The 26,063-nt window shown below is 40.4% G+C and overlaps 1 protein-coding gene across 1 annotated transcript in view; it reads left to right on the forward strand.

The window, feature by feature from the left end:
* Positions 1-26,063, forward strand: part of SLC8B1 (solute carrier family 8 member B1) — a 51,296-nt gene that overhangs the window by 13,655 nt on the left and 11,578 nt on the right. The window contains exons 3-11 of the mRNA XM_056528775.1: positions 1,998-2,115; positions 16,641-16,793; positions 18,557-18,609; positions 20,974-21,030; positions 22,661-22,767; positions 22,933-23,100; positions 23,303-23,410; positions 23,568-23,624; positions 24,304-24,434. Coding sequence (XP_056384750.1) covers positions 1,999-2,115; positions 16,641-16,793; positions 18,557-18,609; positions 20,974-21,030; positions 22,661-22,767; positions 22,933-23,100; positions 23,303-23,410; positions 23,568-23,624; positions 24,304-24,434 — 951 coding nt within the window. The 5' untranslated portion in view covers position 1,998. The remainder of the gene's footprint in view (positions 1-1,997; positions 2,116-16,640; positions 16,794-18,556; positions 18,610-20,973; positions 21,031-22,660; positions 22,768-22,932; positions 23,101-23,302; positions 23,411-23,567; positions 23,625-24,303; positions 24,435-26,063) is intronic.

The following is a 26,063-nucleotide window of genomic DNA, read 5'->3' on the forward strand; positions in this document are numbered from 1 at the left end:
CCCTTGCTCTGCTCTCCCCCAGCTCTAGCTTCGGAAATGTTCGGAGAGCTGGGGGAGGAGCGGACGCATGGCTCTACGGGGGCGCAAAAAACCACCTCACACCGGCCCTGCGGTTGAGCGTAATCAGACCCGGAGCGAACATGCTCCGGGGACTGATTACAAACTGGGTGCCGCGTGCATGATCGCGGGCGTCCCCAGCTGCGGGACTCCCGCGATCAGGCATCTTATCCCCTATCCTTTGGATAGGGGATAAGATGTGTAAGCATCGGGGTACCCCTTTAACTTAATATTTGGTTGCACACCCTTTGGAAAAAATAACTAAAATCAGTCGCTTCCTATATCCATCAATAAGCTTCTTACACCTCTCAGCCGGAATGTTGGACCACTCTTCCTTTACAAACTGCTCCAGGTCTCTCTTATTGGAAGGGCGCCTTTTCCCAACAGCAATTTTAAGATCTCTCCACAGGTGTTCAATGGGATTTAGATCTGGACTCATTGCTGGCCACTTCAGAACTCTCCAAGGCTTTGTTGCCATGCATTTCTTGGTGCTTTTTGACATATGTTTGGGGTCATTGTCCTGCTGGAAGACCCAAGATCTCAGATGCAAACCCAGCTTTCTCACACTGGGCTGTACAGTGCGACCCAAAATCCGTTGGTAATCCTCAGATTTCATGATGCCTTGCACACATTCAAGGCACCCAGTGCCAGAGGCAACAAAACAACCCCAAAACATCATTGAACCTCCACCATATTTCACTGTAGGTACTTTGTTCTTTTCTTTGTAGGCCTCATTCCATTTTTGGTAAACAGTACAATTATGTGCTTTACCAAAAAGCTCTATCTTGGTCTCATCTGTCCTCAAGACGTTTTCCCAGAAGGATTTTGTCTTAAGTTCATTTTGGCAAAATGTGGTCTTCCTTTTTTATGTCTGTCAGCAGTGGGGTCCTCCTGGGTCTTAGGTCGCACTGACACTAATGCTCACTGAGCCTGCAGGACAGCTCGAATATCTTTGGAACTTGTTTGGGGCTGCTTATCCACCATCCGAACTATCCTGCGTTGACACCTTTCATCAATTTTTCTCTTCCGTCCACGCCCAGGGAGATTAGCTACAGTGCCAATGGTTGCAAACTTCTTGATAATGTTGCGCACTGTGGAAAAGGCAAATCTAAATCTCTGAAATGGACTTGTAACCTTAAGATTATTGATTATTTGTCCACAATTTTGTTTCTCAAGTCCTCAGACAGTTCTCTTTTCTCCTCTTTCTGTTGTCCATGCTTAGTGTGGCGCACACAGACACAATGCAAATACTAAGTGAACTTCTCTCCTTTTTTTGCTTTCAGGTGTGATTTTTACATTGCCCACACCTGTTACTTGCCAAGTGAGTTTATAGGAGCATCACAATGCTTGAAACAATGTTATTTTTCCACAATTTTGAAAGGGTGCCAATAATTTTGTTCAGCCCATTTTTGTTGCTTGGTGTGACATTATGTCCAATTTGCTTTTTTTTCCTCCCTTTTTTGGTTTAGTTCCAATACACACAAAGGGAATAAACATGTGTATAGCAAAACATGTGTTCACTGCAATCCTTTTCTGTGAGAAATACTTCATTTTCTAGAAAAGTTTCAGGGGTTCATTTACGGCCATGACTGTATATGGGGGTAGTTTTCGTTTTAAAGTAATATTCTAAGAGTTTGACAACAATACTGCCTTCTAAATAAAAAAAATAGCCTAGGGAAGAGGGAGCAAAACATGCCTCTGATCTGTAAGATCCTAGCAACGCCCCGGTTTGTGACACAATATATGAATTTAAGTCTTCCAAACAATGTGACTTTTACTTCCTCCTCTGCTTCACATGACTGCATTCTGCAGTGACAGGAAGAAGGTTCTGTACAAATACAGTGAGAGGACTGAAATGTGCACTAAGAATGCAGAAGGATTTTCATAGGAAATAAAATTCTGCCATTTTTTCTTATATTTTTGTGTTTCTGAATGCCTAGGATGCCCCTGACTACTGCACAATGGCACATGACTACCATATCTTTAAGTCAAGAAGCCATCAACTTTCCACTACGCTGGGGCCTTCCACATGTGAACGATACCAGAGAGGAAGCTAATGTGAGTATGAATGTCTTTATCAGTAAAGCTTGTGTATTTGGGTACTGTATACTGTACTTTCTAGCCTGTGTTAGTGACTGTGCTGTTTCTATGAACTGATATTAGGCTATAGGATGTAAACTATTTCCGTCGTCCTCACCCTTATTTTTCCATTGCAGGGATACCATGTTTTTTGATGACCAGTTATATACATTCATCCTGTTTTTTTGTTTTTTTCTAAATATATTGTTAGCTAAGCAACATACAGTAAGTGTTCAAACCTATTTGTACTGTAAGAACTATAGGTTATTACAGTTGTAGGCTGTTTGTACTGAACTAAAATGCTGCAGATTTATTGCAGAATTTGCCAATTAACTTTAATATGGAAGTCAAAATCTGCAACAAATCTGCATCATTTCAGTACTGTGTGAACATACCCATTTAGATATCATATAAAGTAAAATCGCTTTAGCCTCGCACTTGGGGTTCCAGGTATTTCTATCTGGCAACAAATAGCTTACGTTACCTAATGGTTCAGTACTCATGTCTTTCGCGGGTTCTCGGGCAGGAGGTATACTCCCCACATATGTTCAATTCACAATATTAAAACCACCCTCGTAATATTGTGTAGCCCCCACTAATGTCCCAAACCAGCTGTGAACCAGGCATAGTCTCCATAAGGCCTCTGAACATGTCCAGCATGAATTTTTTAGGGATTTATGTGCGGCAGTAGATCTTCTGTGGGATGGGAGCACATGGGGTAGCCTTTGCTCACCAAACATTGAGCGCCCATGACCCTGTCGCTGGTTAAAGAGAGACTCCAGTGGAAAACCATTTATTTATTTTTAGTTTTCCACCGGAGTACCCCTTTAAAGAGTATCTCCCGACTCCTTCTTCTGATCGGTGGAGGTATGAACACTCAGACCCCCGCCAATCCAAACTTTTGACCTCTTGCTAGGATATGTCAAGTTTTTCCAAATGACAGTGGCCATTTAAGCACTTTGCCTTCATTTGGACAACTTTTGCTGGCAACACCCCATAAGACCTGATGCTCTGACCCAGTCGTCTAGCCATCACAATTTTGTCAAAATTGTTCAGATCCCGACCACTGCCTGCTTTTCCTGCTTTAAACACACAAACTTGAAGAACTGATGTTCACTTGCTGCCTCGTATCTCACCCTTTGACTGATGGCACTTGACATTGTCACAAGATCAATGTTTTTTACTTCACTTGTCAATAGTTTTAAAGTGGTATTCCAGGAAAAATGTATTTATTTTTTACCAACTGGCTCAGGAAAGTTAAACAGATTTGTAAATTACTTCTATTAAAAAATCTTAATCCTTTCAATAATTATCAGCTGCTGAAGTTGAGTTGTTCTTTTCTGTCTAACAACAGTGTTCTCTGCTGACATCTCTGCTATTCTCGGGAACTGCACAAAGTAGAAGATGTTTGCTATGGAGATTTGCTTCTACTCTGGACAGTTCCTGAGACACGGGTCATCAGAGAGCACTTAGAAAGAAAAGAACAACTCAACTTCAGCAGCTCATAAGTACTGAAAGGATTAAGATTTTTTTAATAGAAGTAATTTACAAATCTGTTTAACTTTCTGAAGACAGTTGAGATATATATATATATATATATATATATATATATATATATATATATAATTTTTTTTTTTTCCTGGATAACCCCTTTTAATGTTGCAATATGAATGTATATTACATGATTATATGGCACGTCTCTGCAGGGTTCTGTGACAACCATAGGGTTTACTGGAAATTTAAAGGTAGTCCCAAGGATGCTGATGGCAGGTTGTACTAGTTAAATGCAATAACCTGAAATAAATAGAGTTCTAATACCAAACACAACCCAAGGACGTGGGGTGAAATTTGTTTTTCTATTGCTAGAAAAAACTTTGTTCCCTAGGACAGTGGTTCCCAACCTTTTTTCCCAGAGTATCCCGTGGCAGCCTATTTTTTTTGAAATTGTACTAGCGATATGTTAGTAATTTTAATATAATTGCTCTTATTTTAAAGTTATATGCTTTTCTTTACTCTCCTTTCCCTTGGACTTCTGCTCCTTACTATCTCCCATTAGCGATATAATATTGCCCTAAAAATTTGCCATACGAATGAAATATTATGAAATAGATAGATATTGAGAAATATATAGATATAAAGGGGTTAAAGCAGCACAACCTTGTGGTGTTTAGAAATGATGGGTTTCATCTCTGATCACAAGCTGTAGTGAAATACAGAAAAAGAAACCCAGCAGCACTCCAGGTTAAGTGGGAGAAGAAAAAAAAAGAAATGCCCTTTCCCAATAAAAGCCCTGTATTGTCATAAAAAAACAAACACAAATCATATACATATTAGGTATTGCCACGTCCGTAATGACATGTACTATAAAACTTTAATGTAAATTATCCTGCATGGTGCAACTTTTGGTGCAAAATAGCAGAATAAAAAAGATCAAAAAGTAAGCATGTATCTCAAAAATAATACCAATTAAAAGTACAGCTTGTCCTGCAAAAAAATAAGCCCTCATTTAATGGCGTCGGACAAAAAAGAAAAAGTGTATGGATGTTGAAACATGATAACTTAAAAATGGAAAAAAATCATTTTGCTCAGAAAAAGGAAAAAGAACATTAAAAAGCTATATAAAATGGTGATTGCCATAATCGTACCGACCCACCGAATAAATATAACATCACTTTTACTGTACAGTGAACACCATAAAAAATAATTTAAAAAAAAGTCAGAAATTTTCCAGTTTTTAACAATATTTTGGAGTTTTTCACAAAAAATGCTTCATGTGTCAACAAAGATCCTGGTCATTAAAGGTACTCTGGGGAACTAAACCCATAGCCCATCCTTTCCTTCTCCCCAACCTATTTCTGTCTAAATATCATTCATTACCTACAGTGGGGCAAAAAAGTATTTACCCAGCCACCAATTGTGCAAGTTCTGCCACTTAAAAAGATGAGAGAGGCCTGTAATTTCCATCATAGGTATACCTCAACTATGAGAGACAAAAATCCATAAAATCACCTTGTCTGATTTTTAAAGAATTTATTTACAAATTATGGTGGAAAATAAGAATTTGGTCAATAACAAAAGTTCATCACAATACTTTGTTATATACCCTTTGTTGGCAATGACAGAGGTCAAAGTATTGAGATGAACTTTTGTAATTGACCAAATACTTATTTTCCACCATAATTTGCAAATAAATTCTTTAAAAAATCAGACAATGTGATTTTATGGATTTTGTTCTCATTATGTCTCTCAAAGTTGAGGTATACCTATGATGGAAATTACAGGCCTCTCTCATCATTTTAAGTGGGAGAATGCGCACAATTGGTGACTGACTAAATACTTTTTTCCCCACTGTATATAGAGCAGTTTCCCTGTTTCAGATGTCACTTACATGCAGGGAGTGGTAGAAAAACGGCATCCTCTCATCCACTTTGTCTCGCAAAGGCGAGGGCTAGTCTCAGATCTCCAAGACAAGCCCAGGTGACCTATGTCCTGTCTGGCTTCACAGTGTCTGGCTGAAAGCCCCAACCCTCCTCCCCCTCCTATCCCTGTGTGACACGATCTAGCAGAGAAGAGCAGCAGCATCTCCTCATAGCAAAGACCCCCTCCCCTCAGCTCCCTTTGTGACACGATCTAGCAGAGAAGCCAGCATCTCCTCATAGCAAGATACCGAAGCGGTGCTCGCGTCATGCACGGCAGGTCTGGGCTGCTATCAGCAGCCAGGGACCTGTCGGTAATGGCGGACATCAGCCATTAACCCCCTCAGATGCCATGATCAATACAGATCACGGCATCTGCAGCAATGTGGTACTTAAAATGGATGATCGCCCGCAGAGCTGCCTTGGGGATCCGATCATCCAGCATGGCGGTCGGAGGTCCCCTTACCTGCCTCCGTACCGTCTCCAGGGGTCTTCTGCTCTGGTCTGAGATCGAGCAGACCAGAGCAGAAGATCACCAATAACACTGATCAGTATTAGCAATCAAGTTATTGCTATAAATAGTCCCCTATGGGGACATAAAAAATGTGAAAAAAAAAAAAAAAGTAAGTGAAAAATCCCCTCCTCCAATAAAAATGTAATTTGCCCCTTTTTCCCATTTTACCCCCACAAAGCATTAATAAACATAAAAAATTAATAAACCTATTTGGTATTGCCGCGTGCGTAAATGTCTAAACTATCAAAATATAAAGTTAATTATACCATTATGGGGAACGGCATAAACGTAAAAAAAGGATAGGGGATAAGATGCCTGATCGCGGGAGTCCCGCCGCTGGGGACCCCCGTGATATTGCACGCGGCATCCAGTTTGTAATCAGTCCCCGGAGCGTGTTTGCTCCGGGTCTGATTACCGGCGACCACAGGGCCGGCGGCTTGTGACGTCACGCCTCCACCCCCGTGTGATGTCACGGTCCGCCCCTCAATGCAAGCCTATGGGAGGGAGCGTGATAGCTGTCACGCCCCCTACCATAGGTTTGCAATGAGGGGCGGAGCGTGACGTCACACGAGGGAGGAGGCATGACGTCACACGCCACTAGCCCTGTGGTCGCCGGTAATCAGACCCGGAGCGAACAACCTCTGGGGACTGATTACAAACTGGATGCCGCACACAAGATCACGGGGTTCCCCAGCGGCGGGACTCCCGCGATCAGGCATCTTATCCCCTATTCTTTGGATAGGGGATAAGATGTCTAAGCACCGGAGAACCCCTTTAAGGCTTCAACATGCAGCTCCACTGAGATAGATTGCAATGTTTCAGAGGCTACGCCTCCTTTGTCAAGCATGCTCACAGCACAGCAGTGGAGCTGCATGTTTAAGCCTTAAAGGGGTACTCCCGTGGAAAACTTTTTAATTTTTTTTAAATCAACTGGTGGCAGAAAGTTAAACAGATTTGTAAATCACTTATATTTAAAAAAATCTTAATCCTTCCAGTACTTTTTAGGGGCTGTATACTAAAGAGAAATCCAAAAAAGAAATGCATTTCCTCTGATGTCATGACCACAGTGCTCTCTGCTGACCTCTGCTGTCCATTTTAGGAACTGTCCAGAGCAGCATATGTTTGCTATGGGGATTTTCTCCTGCTCTGGACAGTTCCTAAAATGGACAGCAGAGAGCACTGTGGTCATGACATCAGAGGAAATGCATTTCTTTTTTGGATTTCTCTTCAGTATACAGCCCCTAAAAAGTACTGGAAGGATTAAGATTTTTTAATAGAAGTGATTTACAAATCTGTTTAACTTTCTGGCACCAGTTGATTTAAAAAATAAAATAAAAAAAAAAAGGTTTTCCACAGGAGTACCCCTTTTAAAGAAGCCGATTATCTCTCCAGCTTACATCTTGCGGACTATCTCTATATCCACCTGGGGGATTTTTTACTGCTTTTCTCATCTTGCTGTATTTTGTGAAATATAATTTTCATGTAAAGGAGAAAGAATCTTTTTGCAGTTAAAACAGTGTGTGTGTGAACCCTTTTTTTTGACTGTGTACACACTGGGAATAGAGCACCCAGTCACCACACTAATACACCCTAAGACATATGTGCATTCCCATAATTTTTTGCTTGTGGACTTCGCAGATATATTGATGACATTTTTATGATATGGAGAAGACACTTAATACGTTTTTAACTACTCTTAACAGCAACATTTTTAATCTAATTTTTACCCCACAAACAAGCAGAACGCATGTTGAATTCCTAGATCTGACAATTAAGGGGAATAACAAAAAGTTAACATGTGAAACATACAGAAAACCAACAGCTAGAAACTCCTTTGAACAGACTTTGGACCGAAGTGCAGCCTGGAGTGCTGAGGGGGGGGTGTGTGTCCAACCAACAGCATATGGCAGTTAAGTGTGAGAGGAGCTATGATTGGATGAGGCTGAACACCCCCCCCCCCCCCCCCCTCAGCACTCCAGACTGCACTTCCTGTGTTTGGGCTTCGGTCCAAAGTCTGTGTATGAGATGGGGGGGGGGGGGGGGGGATGTGCTCTTGAGCTTTTTTTAAGAACAAATAAAACATAGAAAACCTAATTTTTTTTAAACAAAGTATATTAGACATATTTTTAATCTACCATAAGGAGTGCAATAGCAAACATTTTTTTTAATGAGAGTTAACATTCAAAGGGATTCTATAAATGTGGGAAGTGTAGTAACTGTAAAACAAACTTCCCAAAGAAGACTCTAATGTTTACTTCAAACAGCAATTCCTACCAACACAAGATTAGAGTTCTTGGCATGTAATAGCACTTCTGTTATTTACATGATAACATGCCCTTGTAAAAGGCAATACATTGGCAGAACAAAGAGAAGTTTGAAGAAAAGAGTGAGCCAACTTATGTATAACATAAAAACGGGATTCGAGAAACACTCTTTATCTATGCAATTTAAAGAATGCCATGGTTGTGACCCATCTGGATTATCTTTTGTAGCCTTAAAATTAGTAAATAGAGGATGGAGAGGAGGAGAACACATTCCTAGAATGTCAAGGGAAGAAAGTAAATGAATTTATGAATTCAGTACTCTGGCACCCTCTGGGCTTAATGCAGATCTGGAAATATTTGGATTTTTTTATGTAATTCCCACCGCTTTTCACGAATACCTCTTATTACTTTTTATAGTACTCTTTTATAACATTTTTAGTGTCTATCAAAATTGGGATTTTTATCTCTACTATTACGAACATTTTATTGCCTATTTTTTTTTCATATATACATGCATATTTATATTTTTATATACAATTAACATTTTTATAATATAAATATATTGTGAAAATTTTTTAGGGTCCAATTGCATATTTTTACACACATACCATTTATTCTACATGCTAATATACTATTAACATAAATACATGTCAATTTCCCCCTGTTTTTGCACTATTCTAGAATCCATTTCCACTTTTTCTTTATAACCACCAAAAGTGCGACTATGCAGAAGTCTATTTCAGGTTTTACCACCTACTCTAACTCAGATCCCTATAAATACCATCGGGATTTATTCCAACTTTATGCATCACTGAGGAAGGGCTAAGACAGCCCGAAACGCCTCTGAGCATTGGAATGATCTCACAAGCTATCGCTGAAAAGGTTGCAAATAAACTTATTGACTGAACATCTTTACTCAAGCACGCCAGCATACATCGTTCATCACATCATCAGAGCTTGCGCTCCTCACAAGGAATCACAGCATCCGTAATCCTGTGCAGCAAACACCGCTTGTCGGTGCGGCTTGTCTATCACAAGGCAGACTTCACCGCACGGGCCCAGGCGCTGCGAACATCTACCAGGACTTCGGAGCTGCAGAGGATTCCTCCCCCTCCACGGATAACATTGTGAGGTCGGATGAGTGGACTGGTTCTTCTTACCTACTGTACTTTTACCGGCCTCTGAGTTGCGCTACCTAACATCTCAGTATAAGTTCTTACTATACAACGCTCCACCAATGAGCACAGTAAAAGAGGCTCCAGCGCTTCTCTATTCGCACAGTCACGCTCTGAGTGCTCCTGACCTTGGTTATAACAGCGGATGAAATAGAAGTTTCTTGTAACTGAAAGTGGTTTGAAAGTGTTTTGGAGATTATGAACTTATCTGATTGATCATATTAACTTTTCTTATTATATTGTATTATATTATTTTACCACTATCACCAGTGTGGATATCCACTCTAGCCATTTTAAATGTATAATATCTATAAATAAATGTACCGTATTTTTGAACTCTCCAACTGTGTACTTTTGGGTGTTTTAGGCATTATTATTTCCCATGCCCCACCTTCCTCGGTTCTCCATTCACACCATTTTTTCCTTTTTTACGTATATTTGCATCACTATTGATTTTTAGTTTTGAGACACCACATTTCCACAGTCCTCGAGAACCAGCACATTCTTATTCGTACTTATAAGCAAAAGTGGTACCAATAAAAAAAACTACAGATCACAAAAAAATTAGCCCTCATACTGCCCCGTTTACGGAAAATTTAGAAAGTTATAGGTGGTCAAAATAGGGCAATTTCAAACATATTAATTTTGTTAAAATAGTTTGAAATTCTTTTAAAGTGGTACAATAATAGAAAAGCATATAACATGGGTATCATTTTAATTGTATTGACCCACAGAATAAAGAAAACATGTAATTGTTACCGTAAAGTGTACAGCGTGAAAACAAAACCTTCCAATATTTATTGGGTTGCGCCGTACATTTTATGGTAAAACGAGTGATGTCATTACAAAGTAAAATTGATGACGCAAAAAACAAGCCCTTTATGGGTCTGTGGATGGAAATATAAGAGTTATGATTTTTAGAAGGTAAGGCGGAAAAAGGGTTTAAAGTGGCTGTGGAGCCCTTTGCCCCTTTAAGATCAGACAGCACGGACCACAGCCACTTTAGAAGCAGTGACGGTGGCTGTGGCCACCATCATGTACCCCAAGTTGGGAACCAATGCCCCAGGAAGTATACTAGGAGTATAGTATACTAGGAGTTTAGGTTACTTTTTTTTTCTTCAAAAACCTCAATTATTAAAAGACTGGTAACGCGTATTTGGAAATGTTTAAACTTAAATTCAATGTTTTTCATCTTGCATGGTGAACGCCATAAACAAAAGTAATGAAAAAAAAAATACCCAGTGCTAGAATTGCTGCTTTTTATTTTATTTTTTTTTCATCACCTTTAGAGCAAAGTTACAGTAATTTGATTCATTACGAACTTCTCGGCTCGGCAGTTGATGACTTTATCCTGCATAAAGTAGTTCAGCTTTCAGGTGCTCCAGTGCTGGAGACTCTCTTCTATGACTGTATCCACCTTTTCCCATCACGTCTCCACGACAGCACCCATGAGATTATCTCCTCCTCCTGATTGGGACAGGAAAAAACACAGAGGTTAAATTCCCCACCCCTTCCTGTCCACACCAGTGTTTTCCTGTACGTGTCAGGGAAGGAGCTGAGAGGTGCAGGGGGGTTTCTTACTCTCCTGCATGAAGAAATTAGGGTCCTTACCGGGGCCTTGCGGACTCTGGGTGTGAGCATAGCACACCCCCTGTCTTTTTCTCCCCGTGGTCCGGTCCTCTCTGTAGGTCCGCTCCGGGAGCATGGAGGAGGAGGGATACAGCGGGAGTACCGTATAATGTACGGGTCTCTGTATGGTCTCCTTCAGCGGTCTCTGCCTTCAGCGAGGAGTTCTCTCCTCGCGCGAGTGCTTCTAGTTTGTTTTCTTCCGGCCGGAGATGCTGGCGTCTGACGTCACTTCCGGCTGCACTCGGGCGGAGAATTTGAATCTGGAGACTGGCTTTTTTTCCTATAAGAAGACCCTCTCCCAGATGGAAGCTGCTCTAACTGATTCCAGCATTGGGAAATACAAGGCTGCATCATGAGCTCACCTGCAAAAGTTCCAGATCCTCCAGTGATCCCAGGATCCGTGAGTACTGAGGGCCTATGGGTTCGCCCTGGCCTATCTTCAATGCATGGTGCCTCAGCTGTAAAAAAAAAAAAAAAAAAAAAAAAAAAAAAAAGACTAAAATGGTGTCTCTTTCGGATTCTGAAGAAAGTGTATCTCCAGAATTGGAAGAAGGAGAATTTGTGGAAAATCCTCATGAAGAGGAAGATTCCTCTTTTGAAAAAATTCTTGTTTAATTCTGATGATATAGAATCCTTAATTAAGTCTGTCCATACTACCTAGAATTTAGAGGAAGTTCAGGAGACTAAGTCTATCCAGGATGACCTTTTTGGAGGCCTAGGAGACAGGAAAACCTGTACTTTCCCTGTTCATACAAATTTGCATAAAATTATTAAAGATGAATGGGCTAAGCCAGAAAAGAATGCCTTTATTCCTAGGGGTCTAAAAAGATGTTACCCCTTTGATGTTACAGACTCTACTACCTGGGACACGATACCATTAGTAGATATCCCGGTTGCTAAAGTGGCAAAGCGTACCTTTCTGCCTTTCGAGGATGCTACACAACTTAAAAATCCAATGGATAGAGAGGCAGAGAGTTTACTTCAAAGGTCCTGGGAGGCTGCTTCCTCACTGTTAAGGCCTAGTATAGCCTCTACCTGTGTAGCCAGGACTTTAGGAGTTTGGTTAGACCAGTTGGAATACCACCTCCCAGTCTGATACCCCTAAGGACCAGATTTTGGAATCCTTACCTCTGCTTAAGATGGCATATAATTTTTTATCAGATGCCTCTGCAGAATCGGTAAAACTTGTTTCTCGTACTGCTGTTTTGTCCAATACCACTAGGCATGTACTGTGGTTAAAATCTTGGTCGGGAGACTTGACTTCAAAAAGTAAACTCTGCTCCCTTCCTTTTCATGGAAAATTTTTGTTTGGTCCAGAGTTGGATTCTATTTTGTAAACAGCAGCAGACAATAAAAAAGGATTTCCCTTAGATAAGGTCCAACCTAAAAAGTCTCCTTTTCGTCTTTTTTCCCAATCAGACCATTCCTTCAGAGGAGATAAAGGGAAAATAGGAATAGGGCAGTAGGGGTAGAAATATCTTTACTAACCCCGGTCAGTCCTCTTCCAACCCTAAGCAATGACGCCAGGCCAGTTGGGGCAAGGCTTTCCCATTTTGCCCCGGTTTGGGAGTCACTAATTCCCAATCCCTGGATAGTGGAGATAATATCTCAGGGCCTCCGGATCGAGTTGTCATCACCTCCCCCCTCCAAGGTATGCTGTTACTCAGCAGAGTAAAAAAAAAACACAGAAATTGGTTCTCAATGGTGTTTGGGACCTTCTCTCCCTGGGTGCTATCCCTGGTTCCTCTCCTTCAGAGGGGCCTAGGTCATTATTCTTCCCTGTTTTTGGTTTCCAAACCAAACGGGAAGTTCCGTACAATTATAAACCTGAAACCCCTGAACAAATTTGTGGTTTACAAAAAATTCAAGATTAAAACTGTAAAGTCTGCAGTTCAGTTAATAAAGGAGGGGGCGGTGATGGCGACTATCAATCTTCGCGATCCATATTACCACATTCCCATCCATTCAAATTCCCAAAAATATTTGAGATTTGCCATCCAGTGGGGTCCGGGGTCCGCCACTTTCAGTTTGTCTGTCTTCCATTCGGCCTGTCATCTGCGCCTCGAATTTTCACCAAAGTCTTAGCAGAGGTGGTTGCCCTTCTCAGGAAGGAGTCTATTCTAATTATCCCTTATCTAGACAACATACTGATAGTGGCGGACTCAGTTCCTCAGCTGGAACTTCATTTACACAGAGCTATATTTGTTCTCCAGAAGTTGGGTTGGATCCTAAATCTAGACAAATCAGATCTTATTCCCAGTCAGAGGAAAAAATTCCTAGGTACCCTTTTGGATTCAAGGATCCAGACCTCCTTTCTTCCGGATTCCAAAAGGGTATTACTGCAGGCATTAGTCTCCAGGTTTCTAAGCCTCCATTCCAGTACAATCAGGACAGCAATGTCCACTCTGGGTCATATGACATCATGCATCCAATCAGTAGCTTGGGATCAGTTTCACTCCAGGCCTCTACAAAAGTGGATCCTAGCCATTTGGGACAAGTCTCAGAAAGCTTTAGACAGAAGAGTGATAATTCCCACTCAAGTAAAAACCCTTCTAAGATGGTGGACGTTCAAGAAGAATTTAAAGAAGGGAGTAAGTTGGTTTCAGTCAAACCAGTTACTCATAACAACGGATGCCAGTGCAGGAGGATGGGGTGCTCACTCAGAGTCTCGAGTAGTCCAAGGGAAATGGGATCCTCAGACAGCAAGAAAATCTTCCAACTTCAGAGAGCTACTGGCAATATGGATGACACTCCAAGAGTTAGAGGAGATCTGCAAATATCGCCATATCCTCATTTACTTGGACAACATGACTGCAGTGGCCTTTATAAGGCGTCAGGGAGGTCCAAGGTACACAGCTCTCCAGTCAATTTCGCATCAAATATTTTCTTGGGCAGAAAACAAGGTGCTTTCTATCTCAGCAGTCCATCTCAAAGGGGTCTGGAACTTGGAGGCGGACTTCCTGAGCAGACACATATTAGACCCAGTGGAATGGTCTCTAGCTCCGTGGGCATTCAGGATGATTACGGAGAGATGGGGGGGGGGGTCCTCAAATAGATCTGTTTGCAACCAAGAGAAATCACAAGGTGGATCTATTCTATTCCCTAAATCCAAGGGACTCTCCGCTAGCAGTAGATGCATTAGCTCTGAATTTGACATTCAGTATGGGTTACTCATTTCCTCCCCTGCCACTAATATCTCGGGTCCTTCAGAAGCTAATGAACTATCATTGCATTCTAATCCTAGTAGCTCCATACTGGCCAAAGAGGAGCTGGTTCTCTCTATTAAAAACTCTGGCTGTAGAGGATCCCATCTGTCTTCCTCTTCAAAAGGATCTGCTGTTCCAGGGACAATCCTTTCATCGTCAGATCAAAAACCTCAGCTTGACAGCATGGAAATTGAGAAATCCATTCTGCTGAAGGAAGGTTTCTCTGAAAAGGTAGTAAATACCCTTCTATCTAGCTGTAAAGATACTACCTCTAGAATTCTAGACTTCCTTCAGCAGGGATTTGATTTAGGTCTTTCCCCTAGTACCCTCAAAGTACAGGTTTCTGCTCTCAGTGCTCTCTATCATGTAAAATTTGGCTGATAACATGTGGATTTCAAGGTTTATTAAAGCATCCAGCAGACTCAGACCTAAGACTTTAAATATCTGTCCTCAGTGGAATTTAAATACAGTTCTAGCGGCTCTTCCTTTGGATCCCCTTGAGCCTCTGGATTCTATTTCTATATTTTTAATCGCCATCACTACAGCTAGGAGAGTAGGTGAAATTCAGGCCCTTTCTATCCGAGAGCCTTATATCAGATTTTTGGATGACAAAATCATTTTTAAGCTTGATCCTAACTTCCTCCCTAAAGTTGTCTCTACCTTTCATAGATCACAGGATATTTTGGTTCCATCCTTCTGTTCAGATCCAAAAAATGACTTAGAAAAATCATATAGTCTTTTGGATGTTAGAAGAGCTGTCCTCATCTACATTAAAAGAACTAGTCAGTGGAGGAAGAATGACAATCTGTTTATTCAGTTTGCTGGCCCTAATAGAGGCAAGAAAGCCTCTAGGAGTTCTATAGCCAGATGGATCAAGACCGCAATTTCAGAGGCTTATGTGACCAGAGGAAAAGCCCCTCCTAGACAATTGAAGGCCCATTCTACTAGAGCAATTTCCTCATCATGGGCAGAGCGAGCTGGAGCTTCTGTAGAACAGATATGCAAAGCTGCCACTTGGAAAAACCTTCATACCTTTTCCAGACATTATAGAGTTCACATTTTGTCTTCTGAGGATATGGCCTTTGGACATAAAGTTCTCAGTGCTGTAGTCCCTCCCTAAGTAAATTCTTTGGTATTTCTCATGGGTGCTGTCCTGGAGACGTGGGGGGAAATGGTGAATTATACTCACCGATAATTCCTTTTCTGGAAGTCTCCACGACAGCATCCATACATCCCACCCTTTGGTTTTTTATTATAGTGTTTTTTGGTGCACTTTTTTCCTTTCCTTCAGTGTTCTTTATAAATACACTGGTGTGGACAGGAAGGGGTGGGGAATTTAACCTCTCAGGGTTTTTTCCTGTCCCAATCAGGAGGAGTAGATAATCTCATGGGTGCTGTCGTGGAGACTTCCAGGAAAGGAATTATCGGTGAGTATAATTCACCATTTCCAGCCCACCAGAGCGCCTGAAAGCTGAACTCATTTATGCAGGCTAAAGTCAGCAACCGCCGAGCCGAGAAGTTTGTGACGAATCGATTCACTGTAACTTTGCTCATCTCTAATCACCTTATCTCTTGAAAATACAAGTTAAAAAGCGATAAAAAAATCACATCTGCCCCAAAATAGTAACAATACAAACCCCAAGAAATTGCAGATTTGCTTTTTTTTTCCTTCGAAAGGTATAACTTTTCCCATAAAAAATAAGTCCTAATATGGCTCTGTTGATAAAAAAATATATATATATATATATAATAATAGTTTTTAGAAGGCAAGGATTGCAAGAATGGAAAACTTTATTACTGTAGAAATGAAAAGTACAACTTGTAAAGCTCATTCATTGTCATTTTGACTAGAAATTCAAGAGCCCCTGCACCAAAATGCTTTCTTTTTTTTATAGAGAAACTTGAATGGCCGTTCTGAATTTTATTTATGCTCAACAAAATACCACCTGATAAATATAGTATGTGCATTCGTGAAAAACTTAATGGCCTCTACATTGTGGGAATATGACTTTTATGGCGTGCACATAAGGAAGTTGTATAGCCTGTAGCAGCAGATATCATGAGCGATCACCTTTTTAGTTCTTGGTTTGTAAATTTGCAACACAATAAATGTCATGAAACCAATAAAAATCTTCTCTGTTGTAAGGTAAATCTACTATGTACACTATTTTTCTAGGCTGGTGTACTGTAGAGTCTGGTTGGACAAAATAATGTTGGAAACTTTATATTTGTAAAGTAAAAGGACAAATATGATCAAGTAGACAATTTCACTTTTCAAATTCTATCATATATTTTATTAGTGCCAGGAAGTGGGGAAGTTGAATTCTTCCCTCCGCTGTGAGTTTATCAGGAACACATCAGATTGCAGTAACAACAATGGCTACGTTGACTACTTGGATGGAGCCTTCTGCAGCTTTCCTCCTCCACTGCTTCCCATGGCTATCTTCCTATATGTAAGTATTCTGGCATCCTAAGCTGATGTATGATTTATTAGCTATTGGTTGTTGTTTGGTTCTTGCTTCTTCTGTGCCATGATGTGGGTGGGCAGGCTAGAAGGTGAAGTCTCTGCAAGACCGCTTTGAAAGGAAAGATGACAGCCAGAAAATGGTGCCTCTTCCGATGGTCCATTTAGCAGCTCTATGGATAGCATACAGGCTGGGAATGGCACAGCTCCCTTTTATTCACCCTTTCACTCGCTGTCATTCCAGCGCTGCCTTTTAGGTGTTACTCTCCAGAGATGGTGACTTAAAGGGGTTTTTCGGGCAAAAACATTTTATCCCCTATCGAAAGGATAGGGGATAAGATGTCTGATCGCGGGGAGCCGGGCTTCCGAGATGGGGACGTGACATCACACCACGCCCCCTCCATTCATTTCTATGGGAGGGGGCGTAACGGCCATCACTCCCCCTTCCCATAGACATGAATGGAGGGGGCGTGGCGTGACGTCACATCCCCGTCTCTGAAGCCCGGAGGTTTCCGAAACTTCAGACGCAGCTGCGCATAGAATGCGGGCTGCTGCAGGGAGATCGCGGGGGGGGGGGGGGGCCAGCGGCGGGCTCCCCGCGATCAGACATCTTATCCCCTATCCTTTCGATAGGGGATAAGATGTTTTTGCCTGGAATACCAATTTAATGTCCCACGTATCTGTGATTCTACAGCCAATCAATAGCCAGCTGAGGCCAGCATCACGTGCATGACGTATGGGCATTGCTGGTAGGGGACACTGGAACAGCAGTGATGATTTATTTATTTTTAATGCTGGTCCAAGCCTGTAAGCAATCTTTAACTCTTTTTTTTACCTCACAATGCTGATAGCCTGTTACATTATTTATCTAAAAACCATATGTATTTTTCTGCCACATCTCAGCTCTAAGACTATGGCACCTTTTCTTCTCACTGTACCTCTATCAGTAGTTCTGTTACAAAGCAATGTGGAAAAATTTACATCTGACAACCAAACATTGCCAACACAACCATGGAAATATAGAGGATTTTCTTACTTTCATGCATGCTCTTTGGCCTTAAAGGGGTACTCCACCCCTAGACATCTTATCCCCTAAAAGGATAGGGGATAAGATGTCTGATGTTCGTTTAGAGCGTCTGGTGCAGCGCCAGAGGCTCGTGACGTCACGGTCACACCCCGATCGTGATGCCACGCTCCCTTAATGTAAGTCTATGGGCGTGGCCGTGACGTCACAAGCTTCTGGCGCTGCACCAGACACTCTAAACGAACATCAGACATCTTAGCCCCTATCCTTTGGATAGGAGATATCTCCGTGCACCAAATATCTGGGGTGCCGTAGCCGAGATTGCAGAGGTCCCCAGTGGTGGGACCCTCGTGATCAGACATCTTATTCCCTATCCATTGGGATAGGGGAGAAGATGTCTAGGGGCGGAGTACCCCTTTAAGGTTGCCCAATATTAGAAACAGATTTAGGTCTTCTGAAGGTAGGTGTGTGTATTTTGGCCTGCATGGTTCTGAGTGATATTCTGATTCACAAACTTCTCAAAACACTGAATTTAGTTTTCTAGGGGAGAACACTGCGGCATGTGGTGGTGTGCATGCACCTACGGGGCTATATCTTGTCTTTTTAGTATCTCTGTCCTTGTATAAAAACAACCTTTTAACATGTCTTAAATTATTTTTGTTATTATTATCATTATATATATATATATATATATATATATATTCATTTTTATAAATTTTTCTCAACAGGCGCTATGGCTACTCTACCTCTTTATAATTCTTGCAGTGACTGCAGAGAAATTGTAAGTATAGAACCAATGTCATTTTACTATAATAACCTCTAGTGACATACTGCTAACAGCACTTTACAATCAGTAAAATCAGTATGACAAATAGATATAAAAAAAAATCCACAAACAATGAGAAGCTGAGCCAAACTTTTTCAGTGGACTCTATATTGTTTAGGGAGTCTGCTGCAAAATCTTTTTTTTTTTGCCAGAAGGATCTTATTCTTTTATTTTCGAGAAGATGGTGCTTTTTTGTATAGGTAACTTTAGTAATCCCATAGTAGTGGCAACAACTGCAGCAAAGCTATTAAAGAGGACCTGTGACTTCTCCATTCCTGTCTGTTTTAGTAAACACAATTCTGAAACATTATTATAGCTCTGTGTTGTGCCGGGTCTCTGTTATTTTTACTAGAAATGTATGACTTAATAGCCAACTGGGTGTTACAAGCAAAGAGTGTGTCCCTACCTATTCTGAGACTATCCAATCAATGCTGACAGTGCCAAACAGTGTAAGGACCACACCCATTTGGCACTTTACAAAGTTAACTCTCAGAATGTGTGCTGTGATGAGAAAAATAATACTTGCTTTTGAGAATAAAAGAAAATTGGAAAGCGCTCACCTCCTCCATGCAAGTGCAATCAGTCCTCCTTCACTGTCTCCAGAATAGAAACGTCCACGGTAGTCACAGCACTGTTAAAAACATCCATTTATTAGAATCCATTAAAATCGACAGGATCCAAAAAGGTGCAAACCGGCATGTTCGAGGTAAAAACCTCCCCCTCTGACGCGTTTCCGCCCTACTGGGTCTTAGTCATACGACTTCTATGACTAAGACCCGGTAGGGCGGAAACATGCCAGAGGGGGAGGTTTTTACCTCGACCATGTCAGTTTGCACCTTTTTTGTATCCTGTCGATTTTTATGGATTCTAATAAATGGATGTTTTTACCAGTGCTGTGACTACCGTGGACGTTTCTGTTGCTTTAGAGAATGCTTAAAGTGTTTTGTGTAGGTATAATTTCTTTCTGCAAAAGCTCATGTCTGTAAGGTTGGTGTCGCACATTGCAGTTGTATAAAAAAAATAATTCCACTGAAGGTTAAGCATAAGGCAGAAATTTATTAAAAAGGAAAGTATAAAGGACTCATCCTTCTATTTCCTACTGGATGCGCTTCTGGCTATGTAGACGTTTCGGAATGTCCACACGGAAAATCTCTGTGCGGACATTCCGGAGACTGCGGCATAATATGCTGGCGTTTGGATCGCACAGAAATGTGCCGTCTCATATACGGCTATGCATTCCATGCGGAGTATGCAGAAAGAATGAACAGGTTCATTCGATCTGTGGACAGGGAATACTGAATTTTTTTTGCCAGAAATTCTGCCATGTGCGCAGCACAAATCCCGTTGAATTCCACAGGATTTTGCATGGAAATTCAGAGGTGTGAACACATGGCATTCTTGAATTTTTTTTGTCTTTTATCAGCTCCGATCCGACAAATATTTTTTTACAGCAGCCACCTTTGCACAGTTTACTCCAAGCAAGTTTGGGGTAAATATAGTACAAACTGTGCAAACAGTCGCATGCCCAAATTTAAAGAATAAAAAGTGGACAAACCCGTTAGTATCAATTGCAACGCGTCTTGCGTTGTCTATTCTGTGTGGATGTAAATAAAATCCTTTGAAGCATTCAAACAAAGCCTGTCTCGGGACATCTTCCTTTGATAATCTTTCCGTGCGTGTGGACCCAGAAAATCAAAAGTACAGAGTGCTGTCCTCCCCCTGTTTTCATCAGGCAAAATAGAAAACTGTTCATACTAATGGGTTTGTCCACTTTTTATTCTTTCTTATTTATAGAATAGGAAATGAGAGTTTTCTTATACACATAAACATTATGCCCACATAACTTTCTATTCTAATAAACAACTGTATTGTGAACCCACTTCTGGTCTTTGCTTAAAATACTGACCAAAATGAGCCCCATAACAAGGACCAAATCCTGACCAAAATATTGTGTATAAACCCAGCCTAAGGATTCAGGCTGACCTAAAATTAAAAAAAAAGTGATACTCTCCTTCCCCAAACACTCTTTGCCTCAGTCCCATGCCTAGTCCCAGCTGATCAGCACTTTTTTTTGTGGGAAGCACCTGTTTGGTCAATATTGGTGTAAAGAGGTGGGATAAAGAAAAGTGTGTAACATATCTAGCAAGATACACCAAATCAATTCCACAGCATGTGCCACTGTGAGAAATCTGGCACATTTTCCCATTTTGATCTAAATTTAAGACCATATAAATAAATGTCCCTCCTATATGTCCATGTTTGTATGTGATTCATTTATTATTTTATTTTTGTCACCATTTTCTTTCATTTCTCTTCCAGCTTTTGTCCAAATTTGTCTGCAATCTCTCGAACACTCAGGCTATCCCATAATGTAGCTGTATCCTTTTTAAGAATGCTTATTATGCAGGTTGTATTCTCAACATTTTTTGTTCTGTCATGGTGCCTCCTTTTTTCATTCTCTAATATATAATAATAATAACTAGTTTTTATAAAGTGCCTTTCTCCCAGTGGGACTTAAAGCGCTTTTCTCTAGCTCATGCTCTCAAAATTAGAGGTGAGCTAAAGAAAACTATTTTTTTTTTTAGTCAACTGGTGCAACAAAGTTAAACAGATTTGTAAATTACTTCTATAAAAAAATTTTTAATCCTTTCCAGTACTTATCAGCTGCTGAGGAAGTTGACTTCTTTTTTGTCTGACCACAGTGCTCTCTCCTGACACCTCTGTCCATGTCAGGAACTGTCCAGAGCAGGAGCAAACCCCCATAGCAAATCTAACCTGCTCTGGACAGTTCCTGACATGGACAGAGGTGTCAGCAGAGAGAACTGTGGTCAGATAGAAAAGAAGGGGGAAAAAAACTTCCTCGGCAGTATACTGCAGCTAATAAGTACTGGAAGGATTAAGATTTTTTAATAGAAGTGATTTACAAATCTGTTTAACTTTCTGGCACCAATTAATTTAAAAAAAAAATTTCCACTGGAGTACCCCTTTTAACCATGTTGGGGACACCTTTCATACTGCATATCCTCACCATCACTATCAGCAGGAATATCTCCTGGGCATTGTCAGAGAAGATTTTACTAATTATAATGCGTTACCACATGTAATATATGGTAAAATCTAATGACAAGCTCCGTTTAATGGTACCCGTTTATCGACCTCTGAAGGATTAAAGGGGAACTCTGGTGGAAACAAGTTGAAAACTAATGTTTTCAGAGCAACTGGTGCCAGAAAGTTAAACAGATTTGTAAATTATTTCTATTCAAAATCTTAATCCTTCCAGTACTTATCAGCTGCTGTATACTACAGAGACAATTGTGTAATTCTTTCCAGTCTGACAACAGTGCTTTCTGCTGACAGGAACTGTCCAGATTAGAAGCATATCCCCATAGAAAACCCCACTTGTTCTGGACAGTTCCTGACAAGGACAGAGGGGTCAGCAGAGAGCACGGTGGTCAGACTGGAAAGAACTGCACACATTTCTCTGTAGTATACAGCAGCTGATAAGTACTGGAAGGGTTAAGATTTTTAAATGGAAGTAATTTACAAATCTGTATAACTTTCTGGTACCAGTTGCTTTGAAAAAAATAAAATAAAATAAATTCCCCCGGAGTCCCCCTTGTGACCCTAAGATTTTAACAGCATTTAGATACATGCTTTACAGCAACCACATGAACTGGTCTGAAGCTGACCTGTTGCTATCAATGGGAGCGTTTTCTAGACATTCTGTGTGAGGCCATTCTACAGGCAGGGGTAGGCTGAACTCTGAGCTTCAGCTATTGTAAATGGTGTCTTGTCTATATACTGATGTCACTGATCACTGTAATCCTGTCTGTGACTGCTGGAAAGTGATCTGTACAGAACAGGTGTCAGCTTATTGTTGAAAACTTCAAGATTTCAGAATATGGAAAGATGTTTAACATTAAAATGTGATTTAGAAAATAGGTTCTTTTCTGATGACACATTCCTTTGGGACAAGAACTATTTTTTCCCTAACAACTGATTTCCATGGTGTCACATTCCTGGCTTTTGGAAATGGTGCCCCTGATGTATTCAGTGCTGTGGCTGCTTTCTCTGACTCCAGAACGGCTGGGTTAGCCATAGGTGCACTTTTTGGTATGTTCATTTAACTAAACACTCCTTTTGAGTAAATACATATTGGTGTAAACCTAAATATAACTCCACATGACACATGTAAAGTTTTTACCTTGTATATTTTAACCAGTGTGATGTAACGTGTATATTAGTAGTAAACATTATGAGATTCCCTATCTGCTCTAGGTGCTGGTGTGTTTGTTACCACTGTGGTCGCTGGAGGCATTGCACTGGTGAAACCATTTACAGCTGCTTCACGTCCCTTCCTGAGAGACATTGTGTTTTATATGGTCGCCATTTTCCTTACATTTTATGTGCTCTATCGAGGTTATGTGAGTTTGCCAGATGTTTTGGGTATGTTTTTTGGATTTTCATTTTACTTAAATTTTAGCCAGTATTATTTCTTAACCGCTTCTTTTAGTAAGTGTTCGATGGCATTGTACATTAATTTTCAACCATGTTCTTCGTAAGCAGTGCATCATTGTTTGTACTAGTGTTAAACTACATTTCTTTTGCAATAATAAAAATTTTAGTTTTGTCTTCCATGTTTACACAGTGTACTTGTTGCTCTACTTTGCTTATGTCCTTGTGGTTGTTCTGTCCACCTGGGTCTATCGGAGAATGCGTCATCAGCTATCGTCAGGCCCCATCTTAGATGAACCAGGTATGGGCGTAACTCATAGGAAAGTCGTTTTCCCAACCACTTCACTGTGTAAAATTATTAGTGTCCTGTGCTGTTGGTGTAAGAGGACAACAATTCTACAAGTAATGGGGATTATGTGGTGTTTTATTAAAACCTTGTTGCTTATTCTTTTTCTCAGAGCTTCTGACAGACACAGAAGAAGACTCAATCCCTACCCCTCATGGCTCAGAGTATGGTATGATTTTAGAATAACTTTAATCCAAATCCACACAGTGGAAGAGCCCAAGAGTGTATTTTTGGCATCCATTGGGCCTGTATAAATTTTTTAAAATATATATATATATATATATATATATATATATATATATATATATATATATATATATATACATATACACACACACACAAGCGTATAGGTGACATATGCCTATATGGTAACATACATTGGAGCCTTCTATCCAGGGTATATGTGGGAAAGTCCTGTCAACATATATATATCTTAGAGTGATTGAATGTAGACTGATGAGAGCTTTTTCCCTGTACACCCTGTGCCCAATTGCCTTGTCGTAGGAAATGAGGGAACATTTGAAAAACAAACAAAAAAAACATATTTACTTCTCCACTTGCCTCCTTGGGGCGACACAGTATATTTAGAGGTGGAGAAAATTGGATGGAATGAAATAAAATCCTAGTTCATAATACATGAGGTTTGCAAGCTATTATTCTTCCTTTGTTTTTACAACGGTTAGCTAAGAATACCCTTGCAGGATTTTATTACAGTATAAATTATACTTCTAACAAGTTAAGACCTACAAATGAAATGATGTATAAATAAAACTGTGCATGTGTTATGTTGATGTGAACTGGAAAGAGTCCTTGTCTTAGAAGACATTTGTTTTGTGTGCACTGCTTAGGAGATGAGTATCGGCCATTATTGCCGCTGCAGCACACTACATGGCAGATAATGTGGCACGGGATCAATCCGGTGGACGCAAGGAAGTGGAGACAAAAACGCTGGCCCTGGAAAATTTTGAAATTATTTAAGGTACGTGATGATTGTGTGAATGGTGCAAGTAGAAAATGCACCTAAATTGCTGGACATAATAGTCTCTGAAGAAATGTACACAAACCATTAAAATAAAATATACTTTCTTTAACTGCAAGTGTTTATATAATAGTAATGGACATCAGAACAACTAGAAAGTCCTTAGCCTGAAGTATGATCATGTCTCTTTTGTCTGTGGTAGAGCTTAACCCCTTAATGACCCCGGACGTAAATGTACGTGCTGGTGCAAAGGTACTTAACGCACCAGGACGTACATTTACGTCCTGTGCATGACCGTGAGCATCGGAGCGGTGTTCGCGTCATACACTGCAGGTCCCGGCTGCTATCAGCGATTGCGCGGATGTCCGCCATTAACCCCTCAGATGCCGTGATCAATACAGGTCACGGTATCTGCGTCAATGCGCATGTTAAAATAGACGTTTGGATCGCCCGCATCGCTGCCGCAAGGATCCGATCATCTGAAATGGCGGCGGGAGGTCCCCTCACCTGCCTCCGACCGTCTCCAGGGGTCTTCTGCTCTGGTCTGAGATTGAACAGACCAGAGCAGAAGATAGCCGATAATACTGATCAGTGCTATGCTCTATGCATAGCATTGAACAGTATTAGCAATCAACTGATTGCTATTGATAGTCCCCTATGGGGACATAAAAAGTGTATTAAAAAAATAAAGTTGAAATTTTTTTAAAAAAAAGTGAGAAATCCCCTCACCTAATAAAAACAAAAATTGTCCCTTTTTCCCATTTTACCCCTAAAAAGCGTCAATTTATTTTCATAAGCATATTTGGCATTGCCGCTTGCGTAAATGTCCGAACTATCAAAATATACTGTTAATGAGCCTGTGCGGTGAATGGTGTAAATGTAACAAATTAAAGTCTAAAAATGCAGCTTTTTTGTCACATTTTATTCAAAAAAAATAAGTGATCTAAAAGTTTTATATATGCAAATATGGTATCAATAAAAAGTACAGATGATGGTGCAAAAAATGAGCCCTCATACCGCCCCATATATGGAAAAATGAAAAAGTTATAGGTGGTCAAAATAGGTCGATATTACTGATTTTGTACAAAAAGTTTGAGTTTGAGTTTTTTGTAAGTGGTACAAAAATATAAATGTATCTAGCCATGGGTATCATTTTAATCGTATTGACCCACAGAATAAAGAACACATGTCACGTAAAGTGTACAGTGTGAAAACGCAAACCCTCCAAAATGTGCAAAACTGTGGTTTTCATTTAAATTTCCTTCCTAAAAAATTATTCTTATGTTCACCGTACATTTTTTGGTAAAATGAGGTTTCATTACAAAGTACAATTGGGCACGCAAAAAACAAGCCCTTATATGGGTCTGTAGATGGAAAGATAAGAGTTATGGATTTTAGAAGGCGAGGAGGAAAAAACTAAAACGCAAAAATAAAATTGGCCTGGTCCTTAAGGTTAAAATGGGCTTGGTCCTTAAGAGGTTGAGAGACTTCTAAAGTACACTATATGGCCAAAGTGTGTGTGTGTGTGTGTATGTATATGTGTGTATATATATATAATATATAATTATAATATATTTGTCCATTGTAAGCAAAGACACAGCACAGATGATGATGGTGTTCAAGGTGAAA

This window comes from Hyla sarda, chromosome 1 (assembly GCF_029499605.1).
Source record: "Hyla sarda isolate aHylSar1 chromosome 1, aHylSar1.hap1, whole genome shotgun sequence".
Lineage (NCBI taxonomy): Eukaryota > Metazoa > Chordata > Amphibia > Anura > Hylidae > Hyla > Hyla sarda.